The sequence below is a fragment of the Manduca sexta genome, chromosome 6 (assembly GCF_014839805.1).
Source record: "Manduca sexta isolate Smith_Timp_Sample1 chromosome 6, JHU_Msex_v1.0, whole genome shotgun sequence".
In the NCBI taxonomy this organism is placed as follows: Eukaryota; Metazoa; Arthropoda; class Insecta; order Lepidoptera; family Sphingidae; genus Manduca; species Manduca sexta.
Window position 1 is genome coordinate 1,445,428 of NC_051120.1, and position 22,671 is coordinate 1,468,098.

The following is a 22,671-nucleotide window of genomic DNA, read 5'->3' on the forward strand; positions in this document are numbered from 1 at the left end:
ATCAAAGGGTCTGCAGCCGGTCAGGCGCAACATCTGCCGTACTGGAAATCTTCTTCCATAGAGGAACGTAACCATCTGTTCCTCTACAGCGGTGTTCACTATACGCCGTTAAAAGTTTATATTAGGGAGTGCAAAATACTATTTCTTTATATAATTTATGTGTTACAAACATATAGAATAAAATGGTCGAATTTCAAACACTGGTTCTTTTTAATCACTTTATAGATGTTATAGTGTTTGATTGGCAACACTATTACCAATTAGTACATCACATTTAGACCTTAGACACATTGCAATTAGAGTCTGTTTTACATTGTTCGAGTAAAAGTACTAAAGCCTGCATTCAGCAAAAGATTGACTAGGACAGCATGATTTTGTCGGAGGACATGAGATAGCCATCTGTTGCCATTCGAAACTTTATCTGGATGGCATTGCACTTGCCTTCAGGTGCAGTGCAGTCACATTTATTGTCATGAGCAAATTTTATAAGTACCTACTGATTATATTTGGTATTTAGTCGCATTAAAATAATATTTATTCGGACATGTGAAACAGGCGCTTAGTTGTCACCTAGTAAACAATCCAGCAGTACAGTCAGCCAAAAAAATTGTTGATGAAATTAAACACTTCAAATCACCTATACACATTAATTCAACTGTAATTTTTTCACCTAAAAAATACAAACGCTTTTAAGTTCACTAATGAAATGAATAATTGGTGTACACAATAGCAGTAGGCGATTTGAAGTTTTAAATATTTTTAGCTATTTTTGTGGCTGACTGTACTCGAATGTTCAGATAATGACGGCCACGGTAGAGACCATCACGGAGCAGCTGGACATGGCTGTGTCCCTCCCCCCCGCGGAGGCACCCACCCTCGCCACCGCGCATACTGTCACTCTCACAGACACTGACGTCGCCACGGCCACTGCTGATGTAAGTATCACAACAAAAATATTTTTAGCACACCATAACTATATATAAATTAAATTAACAAAATATATAGGTCATTATGAACTTGTTCTGACAAAAAAACTTTATCGCATTTTAATTTCAACCTATATGGCATATATGAATAAAAAAAAATTACGCATGAAATAACAAATTTGTCCTGCAATTTTTGGTAGCATTTTATCTTGTCACAGATGAATTAAAAAAAACTTTAAGTAGAAAGTTAGGTGCTTTTGAATAGACTAATTCTAAGTTAAAATACCTCGTGAGGAAACCTGAATACCTGAGAAGTTCTCAATAGGAATTTTGAGAGTATGTGATGTCTGCCAATCTGCACTAGGCCAGCGTGGTGGACTAAGGCCTAAGCCCTCTCAGCAGTAGAGAAGACCCGTGCCCAGTAGTGGGACAGTATATAACACAGGGCTGATAATTTATAGACTAGTTCGAATGTGTCGCAATTACCAGCTTACTAAAAACTGACGTACAACATCAACTTTGTTATTCCATTTACCAGGCGTTTTCAACATAACATACATTCGTAGGTGTCAACTCCAAACCTTCTCGGAGACCATGAAGCTTTGGGCGAGTCAGTTGAAGAGGAAATGGCCAACTTCTGGCCCACTTCAGCTGGAAAGTTCCACTTCTGCATCGACGAGTTGCCGCAGGAGTTACAGTACATCCACCAGCTGTTGCAGGTATAATTTTAATAATAGTCAGTAATAAACTTACTAACATTTTCGTGCAAATCGTTACTGACATTTATGAACAATAATGATAGAATAAAGATAAGGAGAAATTAATCCGAACGTATTTATTTATTACAAGAGTCCACTATCTAAGTACAATTAAATTTTTATTTTATTTTATTAAAATTAAGACGCAAAACAGATTACAATCAATATTAAAGCTAATTATAAAATATACAAGCATAAAAACTAGATTGTATTGTATAATTTTGACTTCATCAAAAATAATAGTTGGAAACATTTCTTATACCGTTTTACTATGACACAGGACTGTAAGTATGTGTACCGCTATGGCTGGTTTTAAACTTTATGTATGGAGGTCGCTATCCGGCGGATACAAATATCCCACCCCCAGCTCAATTCCGAAGATCAAACTGGTTCATACTGATAGGACTGACTAAAGATATTGTTTTACTGTTCTACAGGAATTAAAGAACACTTCCCGACCAGACGTGTTGTACCATCTCCTGCAGTGTCTCCAGGTGCTTGTGTTGAACACGGATGCCCTGGCTGATCATAGAGGCTTCCTGATCTGGTGCCAAGAGAACTTGCTAATTGACAAGTAAAATTATTCTTATATAATTTTACTAACACATTACTTTGGGAATGCACCCCAAAGTAACGGCTCTGCAGTCAATAATATTCCAACACATCTTAATACTTTTATTGATCAAGTAATCAATTACTCGTTTTGAGAGCAGCTGCTGCTAAGCACCGCAAAACACTTTCTATAAACTATAACCGCAAAAGTAAAACATTCTATGTGTATACCTTAGTGAAAATATAGCCTAAGTTGCTTAGAGACATTAAATTTCAATTATTGAATGTTTTTTATAGTAGTTCCACTTCCTAGAAACTCACGCATTATAACAAGAGCCATTTATACTCTTATTTTGCAACACTCTGTATATCTGATCTGTCCATCTCTCTCTAGCCTGTGGAACGTGTGTAACGCGTCTCACTCGCACATCTGCTCGGTGGCTGTACCGGTGTTGCTACACTGTGTGACCCTCGCCGGTGGCGCTGATGTCCTGTGCAACCTCATCAGGGACCAGTTCCACCACCTTGACTCCAGGGTCCGGTTCACCGCTGTGGAGAGAGTGCAAGTTATTATTCGGTTAGTTTTGGCTTTGTAGTACAATATTTTCAAGTATATTAAATTAATATATTATGTTTGAATTGAAAAGTGACAAAAACTTACATTTTAACTATCAGATAACTTGATCATGCGAAGACAAAAAATTTAAATCAATGAATCTATTGTAAATATTATTAAATTCCATAATTAACTCCGTTGGATCCTTCTAACAGGATTTTTGGTCCTTCGAGCAAGATTAACTGTAAATATCTTTAAATGTATATTGTTTACAGATTTATGGACGGATCTCCAGTGAAAACAAGCCTACCACTACAGACGGCGCTAGCGACTGCCTTCTGCTACCTGATATCGAGCATGGACGACATAAACGTGTACGTGGCTCAGCGAGCCACCCTGTACATCGGGACTATACATGATAATGCTATTGACGTGAGTCTGAAATTTTAATTAATTTCCTTCCCAATTCAATGTGCATTTAACCCTAATTATTAAAGGTTCTTTAATCATTTTTCGGTTAAAACGCAATTTCATTTCCAACTATATATCTGACTGGTCCATCGCTTTTTTATGTAGTAGTTATGTCATGGTAAGTTTATATAGATACAAGGTTTATGTTTAGCAGATTACGAAAATAATTTAATCTGTCTAAAATCTAAACATTGCCTTTATTGTAATTTAAACATATCTTTGATGAAAGTTACTATCACTTTCTATAAGCTATTTAGTCAATGGACTCGTCCAGGACGGCTTTTAACTCGATCGTCATACCAAAAACATATTTTATACTTTTAAATTCTCATAAACAATTTACAAGCCAATAACAATTCGATTTATTAATATTGGAATTGGCCGCTAATACACTTCGTTTTTTTAACTCGCAAGGGTGTTAAATAGCCAATAAGCCAAAAAGGAAAAAAAATAGCCAGTGTAACGCGACTACTGATACACTAATGTTTATTTTATTGGGAGCAGCTAAAACAATAGCTATATATGTTTAATCAAAGCTGGTTGGTGAGATCTGTCATTCCTTCCAGCTACTCCTATACTGCTTGGAGACTCAGTTCGACCTGGTGATCGAGGACCGGCCGATGATCCTGCAGTCGATATACCAGCTCCACAACACGCTGAGCGACCGACGCATCCTCACCTGGGAGTTCTTTCTCAATCGGTTCGAAGCGCTGTTGCTGGAAGCGCAGATCAATGCTAATAAGAATATCGATTTCTCTAATTTGAGAGGTAGGCGGAATTCTTCATATTTTCTAATAAGACAATGTGAGGAATTGAAGTTGAAGGATTATTCGTAGTGTAGTAAAGAGTGCTTTTTATATATAAAAGCTCAGTAAAGCGGCTTCACTACACCTGATGTTAAGCGAAGCCCATAGAAAGAGCCGACCGATCAAAGATACAAGATCTCTGGACGGTCGGCACAGTTATGCCGGCCATAATTGCTTCTTCACACCCCGTTTGAAGGACCCTAGGTTATAGGAAGGAGGGAACACGTGCGCTGGCAAACCATTCCACAGCCTGATGGTGCGGCACAGATATTAATTACCGAACCTTTTGGTTCGCGCCGAGATGAAAGACACCACCGATCTGTCGTGCTTTTATAATATTGAGGTGGCTGAAGTAGTTGTTTAAGAATGGAAGTGGAGCCTATGCTCTTGAGCGTCGACCTTGGGCATTGTACTATAAAGCTCACTAGAAGCCAACTTCTCCAAATTTTGGAGCTTGCAGAGCTTGTGGCAAGTCACATTTGTACGAGTATAAACTTAATAAATATTTCCGCTAACATAAACGCGTCTAGATTTTTTGGCGCAATATACTAATGCGAGAACTTGCTAGTCTAAAATTAGATCTAATAATAATTTCTTACGTTTACGCGAATGTTAGACATTGAAATAAAACTATTTTACGAATTTTATCGCGGTTTTTTATATTTTAATTTTCTCCCAACGTTATGAAGACTTCGCAGCCCTTAAAGGTCCCGGGTGCGGACTTCCTCCTATATAAGGTCTAGTGTTAACTAGACTATCGTTTTGTGGTCTAAAACTTGTCCAGGTATTGACTATGAAACGGAGGCTAAAATAATAATATTCAAGATGGCGAACAGCATTACCAAATCTAACTTATTACTCTGTCTAGTGAACATTTGTATTAAAATAATTTAATGATTTGAACACGCACACCCAACATTTTTTTTAAATGTATCGCAACACCGAAAATTATTCTTAGTAACCGAGTGACAGAATATACATAAATACCAAATTTTTTTAATTATATTTTGTAGTTTACCAAAGTTTTTTATTGTCGAAGGTATTTAATATAAATTAGACGAGGTTCAAATCACAGTCATGTTAATATTTATTATACTAATTTGTTTTTATATTTATAATTAAATGTCCATAGTATTTTAAAATATTTCATATTACCTAGTACATAATATACACATCCTAGATATTATGATGTTGATATCAATTGGTGAGGTTTACGTGTCTTAAGCCCTTAATCTAAGTAAGAGTTAGTCTTTACAAAAATGTATGAATGGATAATTTATAATTAGTACTAGTTATGCCAAAATATCAATTTTTTAGAAATTAATTGTACACAAAACCGTACTTATTATTTTAGAAAATCAAAAAAAAAATCATTTTTTTTAGATTAATTTTAACAGTAGTTATTCCGTGGGCGGTGCACTTGACGTATTTGAGTAAATTTTCGCGTTATTTGTTGAATGCAATATCAACTTTGTAGATAAAGAACACAAAGCGCATAAAGTTTTGTACAAGACGCCAAGTGTAGCGGCAGGGCCCTTATTCTGTATGATAGTGTAAACGCATAACGCGGCCGTGTCATGTTATCTTCGAGAAATGTGCGTGGAATGGTATTCTGTAAGCCAAATTTCTATAGTCCTAAACATGACGCGTTGTGTTACGTGCCTGTTACGCACTGTTAAAATAACGCGCGGGATAGAGAATAAGGCCCAGGCGTGCCCGCAGAGCTGGTGAGCGCGGAGGCGAGCCCGGAGCGCGTGGTGTGGCGCGTGCGGCGCGCGCGGGACGCTCTCAGCGCCGCGCCCGCCGCGCACAAGTGCCCCTACAAGCGCACCATCTCCGCGCCGCACCACACCGCGCATGCGCCCGGTATTGCACTATTCTCACTATTTATATTTATTTATCGAACTTTTCATTCATAATTCTATACTTATTTCTGTCACATACGACGTTATCCACCGTATTAGGCGTGTGCAGTAGTGCTGCTCAAGTCGACTATGTCATCACAGACATTTTAATCGAAGGACAGCTTTGGTAGCCGTTTAAGTTGGTAAATAGGGGATTACTTTACTCTGTTACCTATATGTCTAACTTATCCTATTAGAATGCCCGTAAATACAGAAGGTTTGGTAATTTTATCAAATTATAAAACCTTATGCTACGTTTTACGCGTGATGAGGCTTGAAAAACGTCCACGTGAACCAAGCCTTTACAAGCGCTTGAATACCATTTCCACGCTGGCGAGTGTCAGTGTGTTTCGAACAGGCAAACTGTGCAGACAAACATGGCAGACGTGGACGTTGAAGTTGTGTCCGCTTTTGCGTTTGGCTTGACATATTTTTATTCGAAATATAAACAAAGAAAACGAAGCGAGAACACGCACCAACGTGTAAGTACGTCGCAAATGCTCGCTTGTTTGATCTCTGTTCCAAAACAGACACTAGACCGGATCGGCGACAAGCTTACGCAAGCCAAGCTAAACATTCCGTTCACACGCTGGTATTTGTGGACATTTGTCGAGACTTGCCAAGCGTGTAAACGTAGCATTACATTTCTTCCAAATATAGGATAAATGATATAAATTCGCGCATTGAATACAAACAGTTTCTGCAACTGTTGGCATCCACTTCACTCTTACCTTTAATTGTAACTTTACTTATACGGTTCAGAAATACTACTATAATTTTTTTATATGACATAGAACGTGAAAAAGTGTACTCACGGCAGTACTCCGCACCGTTATTGAAACGCAAGACCTCCAGATTCGGTCTTGGACAGTTACTCACTGCGCCACAGCCACCCGGCCACAGACCTAACAATGGTAAGAATTTCAAAACTTTTGACTAACTGAGCTACTTCTTTGCTATTCTTTTGTTATAATAGAATCAAATCACACATACGTCTTATATAATATTAAAGTACTTATCTAAATAGTCATAAGTGGAACTTTCAACCATAATAGATTGGGTGAAATTTAATTGCTAGGACAAGTAACAATTACCATGACTAACAATTAAGTGTTCTTATAAAAGAAGTTCAAACTTTAATTAGCTCTTCGAAGTTAAAACTTACGGTCTACAGCTGTTACTTTATAAAAAAAATTAATACGTTTCTGGGTCTCACAGAAGAAACCCCCACTACAATGCCGAAGGTGGTAGACCTCGAGGAGGCAGACCGGGGAGACCACTAACCTGCTGGTTTTCTTACTAATGCAGTTTCTATCAAGGTATGTATTTTTAGTAGCTGGTCAAAAAAACATTTTCAAATGTAAGCTACTGTTACTATGAAAATATATACAGGATGGATTTTTGAGATGGGGCAGCAAGGGCAGCTACCCTAACTGCTGTAGCTACAAGAAATTTTCATAGGGACTGTCCCAATCATTTTAAGACAAAATCCGCATTGAGATTTAAAAAAAAAATAGTCTCCAAAAAATTACATTGGTAAATATTTTTTACTGACTACATTTATATCAAAATCTGAATGCAGATTTTAAAGTCATCAAAAATGATGGATAGTTTAAAAAATGAAGTTTTCTTGAAGCTAAAGCGAAGCGGTCATGGTAGGTAAGGCTTTTGCTGCCCCATTTAAAAATCCATTCTGTATATAAGGTCAAAAAGAAAGTATATATATTGCAATTTTTTATGGGTTACGATTTAAAATTAACACTACGTTGTACGTTGTACTGGTACGTTGGTCGCTGGAGGTGGGCAGCTTACAATAGGTGGATCTGGAAATCTTTGTGGGAAACCCATGTTCAGCAGTGGACATCCTGCGGCTAATGATGATGATGATGTACTGATTCGTACATTGTTTTTAAATCAATAAAAAATGTGTTGAACAGATCAGACCAAGCCCATCCGATAGAAGACAAGCAGGCGGGCAAGACTCAGGAGCTCGTGCTGAAGCATCTCTTCTCGCTGCTCGGGTACAATGCAGCTGAGAAGTACTTCACCATGTCGCCCTATACGCTTAGGTAAGTAGATATATATTTAGGTATATGGGTATATGTTTACGTATGTGAGTATAAGATTAGATGGGTGGTATAATATGTTTAGGTAAATGGGTATAAGTTTATGTAAGGCTGTATAAGGCTTTGGTAAGTCGGTTAAGGTTATATAAATCTAGGACGTTCTAAAATGTGGCAAGACACTAATTTAGGATATTTTTCATCAGATTTTAGGGTTGGCAGATTGAAATATATATTCTCCAAAGTAAAGTTTATTGTTAATGTAATAAGGATGTATTTACAGACAATCATCGATATTCAACGCGTTCATGGCAAATCTGCCACAAGTGCTGGATCAGAACCACGTGATGGGTGCTAGTATACTGGAGACTACACTCTTAGTGTTACAGGTGAGTTGAATCATAATATATACAAAACACTTTCTTTTATATAGTTTCACTTGGTATTAAATGCTAAGTATTGTAATATTTGAATTGAATAATATCGCATCTGTGCCTTCGTATGAAAAAAAACCCTCGTGTTTATACAATATGACTTTAGGTAATTCGGTGTGGCACCACATTTACCAAAAGTTCTCCCCTGCTTTGGTGGGGTAGTTATATTGTATATAGGGTGCAATATCGCTCTGAGTACTCGGGGCTCTTCAAATTCTAGGTCGGGCGAAGTGGTATTTAATTCAAGTACTTAGTATCAGCCCTGGCTTTGGAATTTGTGACTAATATGACGATAGGCTCACTCTATCACATCATGGGATAGACACATGGCCAAAAGTAAGTGCCTGGTTGCACCTTCCTATGAAGGTAAAGGCGCGACGTGTGTTCTTTGTTTGCACCCAGTATACAAGCTATAAGGTATTGTGAGGTTGAGTGTGCCGTTGTGTGGTGCAGTACTGCGCAGGCGCGGGCTGCAGCGTGGCGGGCGCGTCGCTGGCGCCGCTCGCGCCGCACGCGCGCCGCCACTGGCTCATGGCGCTGCTCGTCGTGCTCTATAAGGTCACACATACTGCTTTGTACTACACTGCACTGCAATATACTATACTGCACTACACTATACAACACTACACTGCACTACACTACACAACACAACACTACACTGCACTACACTACACAACACTACACTGCCCTACACTACACAACACAACACAACACTACACTGCACTACACTGCACTACGCTACACAACCCTACACAATACAACACTACACTGCACTACACAACCCTACACTACACGACACTACACTGCACTACAATACACAACCCTACACAACACTACACTACACAACACTACACTGCACTACACTACACAACACTACACTGCACTACACTACACAATTCTACACAACACTAGACTGCACTAAACTACACTACACTACATTAAACTACACAAAACAACTCTGCATTGCACTAAGGGTGCCGCGCTAATTTGTAAATCCATAAGAATTAACAAAACTCAGTTCTAAGATTATATAGAGCGGACATTGGGAATTGTCATTCAAACATTTTACGATTATGGTTACTCAATGTACCGTGAAATAGCAAAGCACCAATGTAACATACTTTATATGTTTTCCATATCATTTTAATGTGCAAACTAGCATATTTTCTGTAAATATAGCTTTTTTGTATTAATATCTAAGGACGCTATGACATCTTGTCACACGAATATTTCAAACAAGACTTACCTTACAGAATTATAAGCAATTGGTAATAACTTTTATAACACAAATTAGGTCCTTATATCCGGTCTGAAACTACACTGTTTAATGACTTTGTACAAATGCGACTTATTTACTACTCATACAAAATGATGATAATATTTAACAATACAATGTCCTAGGACATCTGATGAATGCTTTAACCAGGGTTTATGACTGACTAATAATAATCTATATAAATTACATAGTATAAAGTGAACTGATTGACGTCTTTGTAATAGCAACTATATATACTGATCTATTGATAGGCAGTAACGTCTATTACTGAGGTGTATATTAACATTTAAATATAAAAATTACTATACCCTAAAAGGTATTAGCTATGGATATAAACAAACGACGTCAATAATAGAATCTGTCATCAATAAAATTCATTATAAACCTATATTTCTTAAGTTAGTAACTGTCATCAAAACTGAAGCACGCTTTTAAATCCAAATATTCTATGTAATTACATAATTAAACGCTAAGATGTACAGTCAAAACCCTAGGTTTTTCTGATTGCATATTAGACTCTAACTACAAACAATTAAGGTTGATACGCATTAAATTTGTGGGTATCTGTACAGTACCATTATGGGAGTGACCCAGTGTGCAACCAGATCCAGTCACTCATTCGTATTGTCTTGAACACTGTGGAAGCGCAGTATCATCAGTGCAAGCGCATACCGCCCATGATCGTCATGCCACAACCCACGAGGACTAGAGGTCAGTGGTTCTATAAATGTAGATAGCAGTGGCTAAAGGTGAATTTTTATGAAAGGAAACCTGACAATATCGACGGTTTCCAAGAACAAAATCTCATCTGCAAAATGTACAGTTGCAGTATGAAGGTTTTAAGTTAAGTGAAAATACAAAAAATTTACTTACCTCAAAATAGAAACTAAATAATTTATTATCATAAAATTTTGAAAGAAGTACTTAATTGATATTTTTATTTTCACTTAACTTAAAACCTCCACACTGCAACTAGACATTTTGCAGATAAGATTTTGTTTTTGGGGACCGATATAAATATTAATATGCATAAGTGTGGTCTGTAAATCGTTCTAATGAGAATTAGATTATACATAAAAGGAAGCCGGAATCAGGAAGAAGTAGGAATCGGGTTATATGGATCCTCCTAAATTGGTAGGAAGACCATGATCAAACTGCAGCCGCATCGCACCTTTATTATTAGCATTAGGGAACTCGATGTATCAATTATTTAAAACATTCTCTGTTTCACTCTTAAAGGGCTATGGCGAAATCATAATTATTTTTGGTCTTTCGAGCCTCCGGAAAGGCAGGACTGCGTATGTCATGGAGTTTTGGAACTGCCACATGGTTGAGGTGGTCAAGTACATGGAATCTATCATAGCTTGCAGTATTTGTTACTCTATCTACATTTGAAATGGAAAAATAAAGTTTTGATTTGTTTATTATTGAGTGAGTAATGGAAATTGGAAATGGGGAGGGGATTTATTGGTTATTCAGGAATCTTACTGACCGTAAGAGAAAATTAAAGCTGCCTATCCAAATTAGTTTTCTTTAAGATTAGTCTTTTGATATATCGTAAGGATCCTACGCATATTTTTTTGCGTAAATGATTGTAAAACAGCATCTTTTTTAAATCTCCTCTTAGTTTATGCGTTAAAGCACATATACGCTGTTTTGTGTGTTTGCGTGTCGGGTTGGTAGTCCTGTTCTTGTATGGTTGGCAAGCAACTATCATACCGCTATCACGAGTGTTGTTGAGGATAGGTTAATCTAAAACTGGTAAGCATTGTCGAACCGGTGTTAGAAGAGTCTTAAGCAACTACAAATAAGATCCATAATTGAACTGCATGATGTAGACCCAAGCGCGGGCGGCGGTGCGGGCGGTGCGGGCGGGGGCGGGGGTGCGTGCGCGGGCGCGTGCGGCGAGGGCTCGCCGGGCGGCGCCAGTCCCGCGCCCGCGCCCGCGCCGCGCGACCGCACGCGCCGCCACGCGCGCGACCTGCCGCCGCACTGGGACGACCAGCACGACAAGTACGGACACCACAACCACTACTGCTACTGCTAAATAGTTAAACCTTTGTGGTTTGATAGATACTATTATTGTTAAATTGTATTTTTGTATAAACAACAAAAAAAAACAATTCCGAGATAGATGCCACCAATCTTGTTTTGTTTATAAATCTAGAATATTCCAACAGGATTGGCATCAAGTGATAACCACAACTAACAAAGATTTACTTTACAAATAATGTTGCTCGTACTGTGATTTTAAACCGTCCGTTTTATGAACGATCTCACTATTTTCAATCCTACACGAAAGTACACTAAGAACTAAGAAATAAGAACTCTTGACATGTTTACAAATGACATTAGAATTCGTTGAATCTCGATATCGGATTTTAAATTAAATTTAAATAATTTATTAAAATGACCCGTAAAACTCCTTCAGATACCAGCAATGGAGTCTTGAACAAGAATCGTCGGAGAGCGAGCTGATCGCCATACCGGAGACGAGCGACAAGTCGGACACCACCGTACATGGAAGCACTGCTCCTGTAACTAATCATAATTATTGTTTATTTATCCAAATTATACAAAATAATTCTCCTTAACGGTAATATCCACTCTAAAAACATTTATTTTTCTCTATCCAAAACAAACTAAACGCTGTTATTTCATTTATTTATTTAAGGGCCTCCAACGAAGGATACACGGCATATAATAAAAACAATCTAATAGCATTTTTACAATTAACTAACGTGTATCTTCAAATATAGGAGTAATTAATCGAGTACAAAAAAAAATTGCTTAGAGCTAAAATAATGTAGGCGATTTGAAATATTGAATTTTTGTATTTATAATTTAAGAATAACGTTTGTTCCAGGGGTCATTTGACGAGCCCTCGCATTACGAGGACCCACCTAAAGTGGAAACACCAGCTGCTTCCACGGTACCCCCTCTAAATAAAATTGTAAGTAACTTACATACGTACTATAATTTTTCAAGTTATGTTAGGTCACCTCCCAATTTAACAGCAGTTTAAAGAACGAAGCTAATTCCTTCCTCTGAAAAATGTGTTGCGACGACCTCACATTTCATTGGGATAAGAGAGAAGAGTTTTGGCATATAATTGTGTATATATAAGACGTATTTTGATGGACGATATATTTGCTAATTAACTCGTGTGTCCGCTCTTGGCTTGCCTTGGGCTTTGCTATAAATAAAAGACTGTCTACCGTGAATACATCAACTACAATAGAAAACACATTTAATAATATCAGACCTGTATTATATACTGTCCCACTGCTGAGCACGGGCCTCCTCTATTACTGAGAGGGGTTAGGCTTTAGTCCACCACCCTCAAAATTCCTATAGAGAACTTATCAAGTATGCAGGTTTCCTCACGATGTTTTTCTTCACCGTTAAAGCAAGCGATAACCCAAGAAGAATAAACACATAATTTTAGAAAAGTCAGATATGCGTGCCCTTGGGTTTTAAATCTGCGGATATTCGTCTCAGCAGTCCGTTCTACAACTAGTTGCTATTTTTTTAAAACGCATTTAGATACATTTAAAATATAGAAACTTTTCTTGACGTAGGCTACAGTGACTTCACGGTCAGCACACCAGCTGTCCACTAGTTCATCAGTGTCCATCGGCAGCGACTCCTCAAACTTGTAAGTAGACACTGCTGTCGGATATATTTTATATCCGCCCGGATAGCGACCACCGTAAGGTGTTAAAACCTGCCATAGTGGCCCACAAAGTGTGTCGCGTTCCGAGATCAGCCTGTGTATATCCAGTTCCGGCATAATTGTGTCGACTGTCGAGGGATAATCATCTCTCAGCAATCGACATTCTATTGGGCCCCACTTTACTGACTGACTAAAGTGTTTGCAAGGACAATACATGTCTTTTTTCTAAAGATATATGTACGCGTGCAAAATTAATACTGTCTTGCAACTTTATGATACAGATCAATCAGGAATTAGGCATGGTCTACTCTATGATTTTATTTTAGGCAATATTTGTGTATGATCAAATAATCTCATAATTTCGAAAGAAGTCATTGTCATTTCTTTTTAATATAGAAAGTCAACCCCCATGAGTGGTCAGTCGGTGGAGATCTGGCCCGAGCAGCTCCACGGACAGCAGACGTCGCCGCGCGCCAAGATCCTCGGCAAGCAGAAGAGAATTGTCGGTATGCAACATGCTTATTCTGGTTGTAGTAATATAAAATTACCTTAAGGGTTCAATGATGTAATATATTAAAGTAGGTAGGGATAAGTTTATTAAAGTAGGCAGTAGGGTATGCTAATGCTACGCTAAGGTGGTTTGGACATTTGGAGAGGATCGATGATAAGAGACTGACAAAGGTTTATGAGACGAATGTGGATGGGAGAGCCGGTAGGGGTCGACCGCAGGGAACCTCCGAATGTCAGATATCTAACATTCTCAGTAAAGGCCAGATCAAAAGTACCCTTATCCGGTGGGAATGCATGAAAAGATTAATGAAGGTGGAGGAAGCGCGAGAAGTATGCCAAAATTGTGCAAAGTGGTAATTCATCGTTCTGCCTACCTCTATGGGATAGAGGCGTGATACTATGTATGTATGTAAGTAGGCATTAGTCACTGTAGCCTGTATCATTAGCAGCATTAACCTAAGCATTAGGTCCAGAAGTACTCTCAAGAACAAATGAAACTATTGCCAAGAGTCCGTGGGTGATGTAGCCTGATTGTTCGTCAGTGGGCAGCAGCACGTCCCCGGACACGGCGCCGTCGTCCAACGGCGACGGGCAGTTCGCGCAGTGGCCGCAGCCGCGCTCCCCGCCGCACCACCACGCCAAGAGCCCGTGTGGGTATTCATCAATGACTAAATATAAAGAGGACAGGCCTCAAAAGTTAGCTATATGAATAAGTTATATTTATGTTAGGGAAATCGACGCAGAATTGTCAATATATATGTCTATCTCTTTTACTCAAAGCTTATTTGGAACGCAACAAAAAAGACAAAATAATTGCTTTCTTCGCATATGGCACTATTTCGTTTACTTCAACACACTGGGACCGCCTTGCGGCAGAAACGCCATTTTATGCTGGCCAGTCGGCAAGTACATGTAGTGTCAGACGATGTAAACAAATCTTCATAAATATTGAATTTAAAGTAATATAATCATATTCTCAATTGTTCAGTGTGTTTATTAGTGTATTTGTTAAGTTTCGAAAATGACTCAGTGTTGTGTGAAAGGATGCAAATCGAATTCACAAAAGAAAGACCCCGAAATATATTTTCATAGGTTAGTAACTGTTTTACCGAAAATTAGCAAATATCTTTGTATAATTACTTTTGGGATGTGTTTTTATCAATTAAAATGATATGTGGATCTGGTTTGTTAAGCTTTGGACCCTTTTAGGCGTGATTTATACACATTAAAATCATTATGTTTGTTTACACACGAGCTTAGGGATGGGTGGGTGGATTTGTTTAGAAATTATTGATATCGATATTTTAACAGACGCCCGTTTATCAGTTACGGTTTTTTGTCTTTGGAAAGAATGTTAGAGCACACATCAATATTGTATTATTCAGAACGACAAACTAAGTGAAATTAGAATATTTTTTAAGATAACCAAAAAATTTAAAACCAAGGCAAAATGAATTGAGAATATTGAGCGACGTGATTGGAATCCTACACCAAATACATATTTCTTTACATTTTGAGAAGATATGCATAAACCACACGTTTAATTAACGCGAGTAAAGATAACTGTTTTCCAACAATATTCCCGATAAGTAAAATAGTAATGATTATTATACTTCACCTAATAGTAATATTACTTTAATATATTGCTATGAATAAAATTAGAATTGTTACATAAAAGAATAGATAAACATAAAAGAAACAACATAAAGATGAAATGTAAGATATATTTTTACAATTGGCGGTCTTATGTTTCGAGCAACCTTTGCATGCACGGAAATAGATACATAATCATATTGTTGTTATTGCAAATAATTATTATAATATCTTAACCACCATTTTTACGGTCATTGATTTTAGTTTGCTGAACCATAGTTATGTTTCTCGATCAAAGAGCATAATAATAAAATAAAATAAAACCAACCAAATAATTGCTGGCTACGCTATCTTATTCCATTTATCATGTATTAAATAAATATCTTAACTCTTGGTCTCTCGTGGCTCGCCGGCGAGCCAAGACAGCTACATGACATTTGCGTGTGTCACGGGATTATAACCTTATATACTACATAATAAGGTTATTTTTCCGTCACACGCGTAGCTGTCAATGTTTGGCGGCAAACATTCAGCTACCTGTACATATTTGAAAATAAAATTTTGACAAGTCATGACGGGTTAATCTGTAACTTAAATTTTTAGCAAGGAATAGTGCAACATACAAATATATATCAAACACAACCGGATGTTTGTCACAACAGGTACTGCTTTGTTTAACAATTGTTACTTATAAATCAGTTTCAGTGTGTTTGTTTACATTATGGTTTGTTATATTTATATTATGGTAGTTCCTAACCCCTTTCGTATTTGATCTTTTTGGGGCTTGTTTGTCTCTCTTAATTCTTCGATGTCGATACAAAATTTTCGGTATTAGCATATCACTATTGTAAGGGGCGGAGTCGGCACCATTTTGTTCATGAAATGTGCCGCATGTCACGTGACCATATTACCCATCCTCTATACTTCTTTTATCATTGGTATTCATATACATCGCTTGTTTAGTGTTATAATACCATGGCGATAAGCACTTCGATCCTTATTGTATTAAATAAATGCAGTTCATTTTAATAAGGACCGTCGATATAGGGGATTCCTTTAAAAACGAAAATATCAAGTTTAGTATCAATTTCTTTGAAACCAGCATTTTTTGTTGTATGAATTATTATTAAAATACCATGTTTTTCGCGTTAAATTCTTTCTCTTCAGTTACGTTTTCTTAAATTTTTTGGCGTTCCCATCTTTTTCCTACCTTTATTATTTCTTCTTTTTGCTACATTTTATTTTTCTTGTTATCTCTTTAGACTGCCTCTTTATTCATTTTTGTTACTACGTCGTAACGTTTATTTTACAATTCCTTCTCTCTGGTACTAGTTTGTTAGTTTGGAACCATTCCAATGAATTAGTTGTGTGCGTGTGCGCAGGCAAGCCGGGCGCGTCTGGCGTGTCGGGTGTGTCGGGTGTGTCGGGTGTGGCGGGCGTGTCGTACGCGTCGCCGGAGTCGCCGCTGTCGCGCATGGAGGTTGCGTGGGCGCCGCCCAACCCGCCACAACCCCGGAAGCACCAGCCATTCCGCATACCACCCACCGAGAGGTACCTCACCTCACCCAAACATATCCATATATCTAGTCACCTTTAACTATTAGATTGTTTAATAAGCCCCCTCTACATCAAATTACTCATCCAACCAAAGGATTGATTTTATAGAGATCAAGTCCCATATTTACCCATTTAACCAATTGCTCATCAAGCGACTTACCATCCCACCGTTTTACTCACCTATCGACTTGCCTATCTATCGATTTACTCATATCCTTAGGGGCCGTTCAAGTATTACGTAACGCAATTTGGAGGGTAGAGGGGGGTCTTGTAAAACGTTACGATGCGTTACAGGCGCGGGAGGGGGTAGCGTACAAAGCGTTATGTAACATTGTTTTTTTTTTATTTTAAAACAATAACAAAGGTACTTTAGCGACTTTCCGGTATTTTGAGTAAAATAATTGTGAATTTTAGAAGAAAAAAAAAATTTTGAGTTACATAACTTTTTGAGGGGGGGACGTGGGCGTACAGGAAAACGTTACAGCGCGTTACATGCTGGGGTCAAAAATCTTCAAAAATTGCGTTACATAATACTTGAACGGCGCCTTACTTGTATCAATATCCATTTCCCCACCCGTGTCTATGTCAGTACCTGCTATGTGGCATATAAAGACTAAACACGGATTTTTTTATTTATTTCAGATTACTGCCAATCGGTCCAAAGCCGAATAAAGAGCCGTATCCGGTATTTAACGCGTTAGTGGACAGAGTGAGAGAGGCTCTGAGCTTACCCCCAGGTAAATTGTTTTATATATATAATATCAATATATTATTATCCACGCCTTCAATAGCAACATACTTAGTATAGTCAAATGAAACAACATATTTATGTATAGTAATTTCGAAAACCTCTGATTAAAAAAACTTTATTTTTTTATTAGTTTCAAATATTATTAACGATAAGATCGCCGATTTGTATATACATATGCTTTTTGTCTGTCTTTTCTTGTTTGTATATTTTTTTCTGTTTGGTACAATAAAGATTACATAAATAAATAAAATGTAATACCAGAGTATATTTTAATAAACATTAATTTTCTATATTTTTGAAAACCATAAAGCAAAGACAATGACGAACTCCTCATTCCAGATGATCCCATGGACAAGACGGATTCCAGCCGATCAGACCAGGAGCTCACGCCGACCCCGACGCCCACCAACCGGCCCCAAGAGTTGACCAAGAAAATGTCCTCGGAGAGTAACAGGTATTGCAGTCATTTATAATTGAAAGTAATATTTCCCACCCTTCCTTCTATTTACTTGCATAATTTCTAACGGATTAAAGACTAACCCCCTTATTCATAGACGTTTTTTATCGAAGGACGGAGCATTGTTGTGATAATAAGTCTGTTTCTCAGTGCTGACGGCATGGTAGCCTTCGCCGTGCGTAGACATAGGGCCGTTGTAATTAGCTAATATTGAGATATAACTTGAATTTAATTAGCTGTCATATAAACAAAGCTGAACAAACAGCAAGCTGTCAGATATGCAAAGCTGAGAAACAGACTTGTTATCACAGCTTTACTCCGTCCTCAGATAAAAAAACGTCCATGAATAAGGGGGTAGTAATATTCCCAAAGATTCATTGAGGTTCACCGTATGATGTGATTCAATTGTGTGCGGGATGACATCTTATCACTTACATGTTAGTACTATACTCACCGTCAATTCTGCTGTATTTATTGGCCCTGAAATACACTTATATGTTCGATTTTATCAGGGGCCGTCTATGGCGTCAAGGGGCACAGCTTGGCTCCCCGCCAGCCGTCCCGGGGCAGGGGTCACACCCACCACCGCATCCCTCTAGGGACCGGGGATCAGCGCCGCCGCATCAGCAAGGTATGTCAATCGGATATTCCTTGATTGATCTGAAGTTAGTCACTGTAGTTTGTTTGTGTTTAAGTTGCTGTTTGTTTGTTATTATGCGCAGGATCGTGATTCATGGAAAGATCTTAGGCAGGCCTTTGCCCAACATTCGGACATTATAGGCTGATACAAAGTTTGTTTGGGTCATGTCTGCAGATAACCAATATTAACAATAAATAGTATTTAAATAGAAATACTAATCACCGATATATATGTACTACTTACTAGATCTGGCATTCACTGTGTTCAACTGAAGTGTATTTCAATCCGGTAATGGTTGCCATTTTACTTATATTCTATTCAAATCGCTTTAACACGGCATGTTTAAAGTTTGGTTATACGACGATTGATGTTTTAGCGCTGCAGCGAACTTTAGTTCTAACTCCTGATTTTGAATAAATAGTTTAGTATGTACGTTCGTGTCTATAGAATATACGTTAATGATACTAATAATTACATTCTCAAAGATGGAAAAAATTAAGTGAAGCAAGACATGGTCAAGAAAATGGCACTCAGCACAGACTTAATATTGTGAGGACTAGTGTATAAATAAAATACTGGCAACTAGTAGTAAACTGGACTGTTTTATTAACTGCTGAGCCGTAGACTTATACAATTTTAGTTTAACACCCAATGCACAGCTGGAGCGTATATTTGCTAGGACGGCTAATAGGAGCAAAGCTAGCGGGCTTGCATGGGCACGATGCTATGCGGCGCCTCTGTCGCAGTCGTCGGAAGATCACATGGACCAATAATGGAGCGTCTGGTGCGATGGTGTTACTGCGCTGCTACAATATAAACTTGTTTGTAGAGAGTGGTGGTGAAGCCAGCGGGGGCTGGTGGGAGGACGAGACGCGGCCGGGGCGCCGCGCCGCGCACGCCAACACCACGCCCCGCCCCGACACCACGCTCTGCTACCGATGTGAGTCGTGTGTACTGTCCTAGCCAGGTGGTTTGCTGGTGGTAGGATATATTTTATATCCGCCTGAATTACACCACCATTCACAAGGTGCTTAAACCCGCCATAGTGGCCCACGTAAGTGTGTGGCGTTCAGCGATCAGCCTGTGTATATCCGGTTCCAACAGGCCGGTTAATTGTGTAGACTGTCGAGGGTTAATCATTTCTCGTCAGTCGACATTCTATTGAACCCCACTCCTCTTATCATTAGGTGCAGTGGGGTTACTTTGCCGTGCACGTATAAAAAAATCTTGTGAAGTTTAGACTAGCAAGTTCCTATACCAATATATTATTGTTATAAGTTTACACTAGCAATCATATTTCAACAGTTAGTACACATACCACTTGCCGCAAGTCCTGCAAACTTCAAAATTTGTAGAAGCCAGACAGTCAACTTTTGCAAGATTTCTTGTTAATTAAATTCTTGCTATGAGACGTTAGTTTCTCGTTTGTGGACATTATTTAACTGCACTGTGCTAACAATAGGTATTTTGTATAACGATAAAAAAGATTAGACCTTTTAAAAGCGGCGCAGACGTTGTCACCTTGCCAAGAATTACATAAAGTGTCAAAAAGTGGTTCAGCAATTCCAGCAAATAATTTTCATAGTAGTATAATATTTCTTGGCAGTATAACATCTGCGCGGCGCCTGAACCATCACTAAAGCTTCGACAACCTTGTTCTGGCAGGCGGTGAATGCGGATCGGCAGCAGAGTGGTGCAGCGACGAGGAGGTGGGTCTGTGCGTGATCGCGCTCGCCACGTTCGTGCACCGCGAGCCCGCCGCCGCCGCGCCCAGCCTGCCGCAACTACTGCGCGCTGTGGGCAGGTGAGGGACGGATTGGTTTTAAGAGTTCTGACTACGATTTCTGAGGGTCTACTCCGAAAAACAAACGACGAAACGTCAGTCCGAAACGAAGAAACGACGAACTTCAGATTTAACTCTACTACCAAATTACTTCGGATCCGTCACAGTTCTGTAGCTTACCTTAGTGGTAGGATCAATATTTCGGATATTTTTTTTGGAGAAAGCAGTGGAACTTCATTCTCGCAGATGGTTTTAAAAAGGGATGGTATAAGTTCTTACAAATTCCATGTCTTAAATATTGCGATGAACGGATCGGATCCGTCGTCGAATCCGTCATCGGATCCGTAACACTTTGTAGTACCAAAATGTGCGATCCGTCATCCGAAACTACGGATTTCGTTTTTCGAAGTAGACCCTCAGGGTCGTAGGTCATACATCTGAGACCAAAAGTCAAATAACAAAATAAAGTCATCTCTGACTCACTGATAAAATACACCAATAGATGGCGCCTCATGCAAAGTAAGTCGGGCTATGTTTGACTTGTCCGCCCATACATGACATGATATAAAACATCTACGGCAGCTTGAAACCTACGAACCACACTTCCGTCCATCCATCAATCTACATTTTGTTGATATATTGTAGTCAAGAACGTTCTGGAATGGAGACCACGAACTGGCAAGTGCAGCGTCGGACGTCTACCCACCATTACCTAATAAAAAACTCTCAAAGAAGGGGTCGCTGGATGCGGGCCGCTTCCAATAGGTCGATCTGGAAATATTTGGAGGATGCTGATGATGATGAATCCCTACGTTCCGTGGTGCGTGCAGGGTGTCGCAGGCGGGGCGCAGCCCGTGGCAGGCGGAGAGCGGCGCGCGCGTGCCGGGCAGCGCCGTGTTCGTGGCGCACCAGTTCCTGCGCTGCGTGCTGCACCGCCTCGCGCCCAACAACGTCTTCCTGCAGATCTTCCTGCAGAGGACGCCCGGTAATGTCCAACCGAACTACTCACTGACTCACTGCATGTCTGAGGAGTTTACTAAACTAATTGACGTTAACCTTACTAAACAACAATAAAACTCTATTTGGTAATCATTTACAATTGCTTACAGAAAAACAACGCATAATATTCTTCAAGAGCATCGCCCAGGCGTTCGTGGACTTCAACGAGCTATACCCTTGTGGACCTCTGCAGCTCGTCATCGAGCATCTCAACTCGAAGAAAACTTTGCCTATTGAGGTAAATGGTGCTTCTGTGGACGAAATATTTTACGTCCGTAGAATGTGATAACAAATACGGCACGAACTTTTGTGTCGTCTGATTATAATTGGTCCAAAGATCAAAACGCGAGACACGAAGTAGTCTCTCGGCCAATCATCGTCGAACGACGTGGGCAGTCTTGTCGTATTTTATGGCATATTCTGAGAAGTTTGATCGTTAGTTTAATGTTAGTAAAAACAAGGTACTAGTTGTGACTTATGGCGCATGTTGTCACAGCAAATGCCGTTGATCCTGCACAACATCGCGATGTACCTGGAGTGCCTGGCGCCCGAGGCGCTGGGCCCGGCGGGCGCGTGCGCGGCGCTGGTGGCGGCGCTGGACGCGTTGCTGCGCGCGCTGGCGCTGCTGCTGCCGCAGCTGGACGACGTGCTGCCGCTGCTGCGCGCCGCCACCGCCGCGCTGCGCGTGCCCGCCGCCCACCAGCACAAGGTACACCGCCCCACCACACCACCACGCTAGTCATCTAGACTAGGCTAGACTACTTGCAGTGGCAATTGCCGAAACCTTAACAATATTCCTTTCCCACCTCCAAATCCAAAAACCACTCTATAAATGTTGGGGCTGTTCTCATTTTTTTTGGAGTGTGAATAAATAAAAAAAATCACCTACCACTCAAACCCATTTACTTCAATATAACTACCGACTGCTGTGATAAAGACAGACTTTACATTCCTCTCAG

At 39.3% G+C, this 22,671-nt stretch overlaps 1 protein-coding gene across 1 annotated transcript in view; it reads left to right on the plus strand.

Annotated features, from left to right (window-relative positions):
* LOC115440914 (protein unc-79 homolog) overlaps positions 1-22,671 on the plus strand; it is a 47,938-nt gene that overhangs the window by 21,088 nt on the left and 4,179 nt on the right. Inside the window, 29 exon segments of the mRNA XM_037447504.1 lie at positions 798-935; positions 1,493-1,645; positions 2,122-2,258; positions 2,631-2,813; positions 3,068-3,224; positions 3,830-4,031; positions 5,792-5,935; positions 6,768-6,887; positions 7,192-7,244; positions 7,246-7,292; positions 7,911-8,042; positions 8,320-8,425; positions 8,924-9,028; positions 10,319-10,457; positions 11,585-11,759; positions 12,178-12,283; positions 12,613-12,699; positions 13,328-13,404; positions 13,819-13,928; positions 14,475-14,582; positions 16,908-17,076; positions 17,725-17,819; positions 18,173-18,287; positions 18,803-18,921; positions 19,760-19,870; positions 20,596-20,734; positions 21,544-21,698; positions 21,823-21,950; positions 22,209-22,421. Coding sequence (XP_037303401.1) covers positions 798-935; positions 1,493-1,645; positions 2,122-2,258; positions 2,631-2,813; positions 3,068-3,224; positions 3,830-4,031; positions 5,792-5,935; positions 6,768-6,887; positions 7,192-7,244; positions 7,246-7,292; positions 7,911-8,042; positions 8,320-8,425; positions 8,924-9,028; positions 10,319-10,457; positions 11,585-11,759; positions 12,178-12,283; positions 12,613-12,699; positions 13,328-13,404; positions 13,819-13,928; positions 14,475-14,582; positions 16,908-17,076; positions 17,725-17,819; positions 18,173-18,287; positions 18,803-18,921; positions 19,760-19,870; positions 20,596-20,734; positions 21,544-21,698; positions 21,823-21,950; positions 22,209-22,421 — 3,723 coding nt within the window.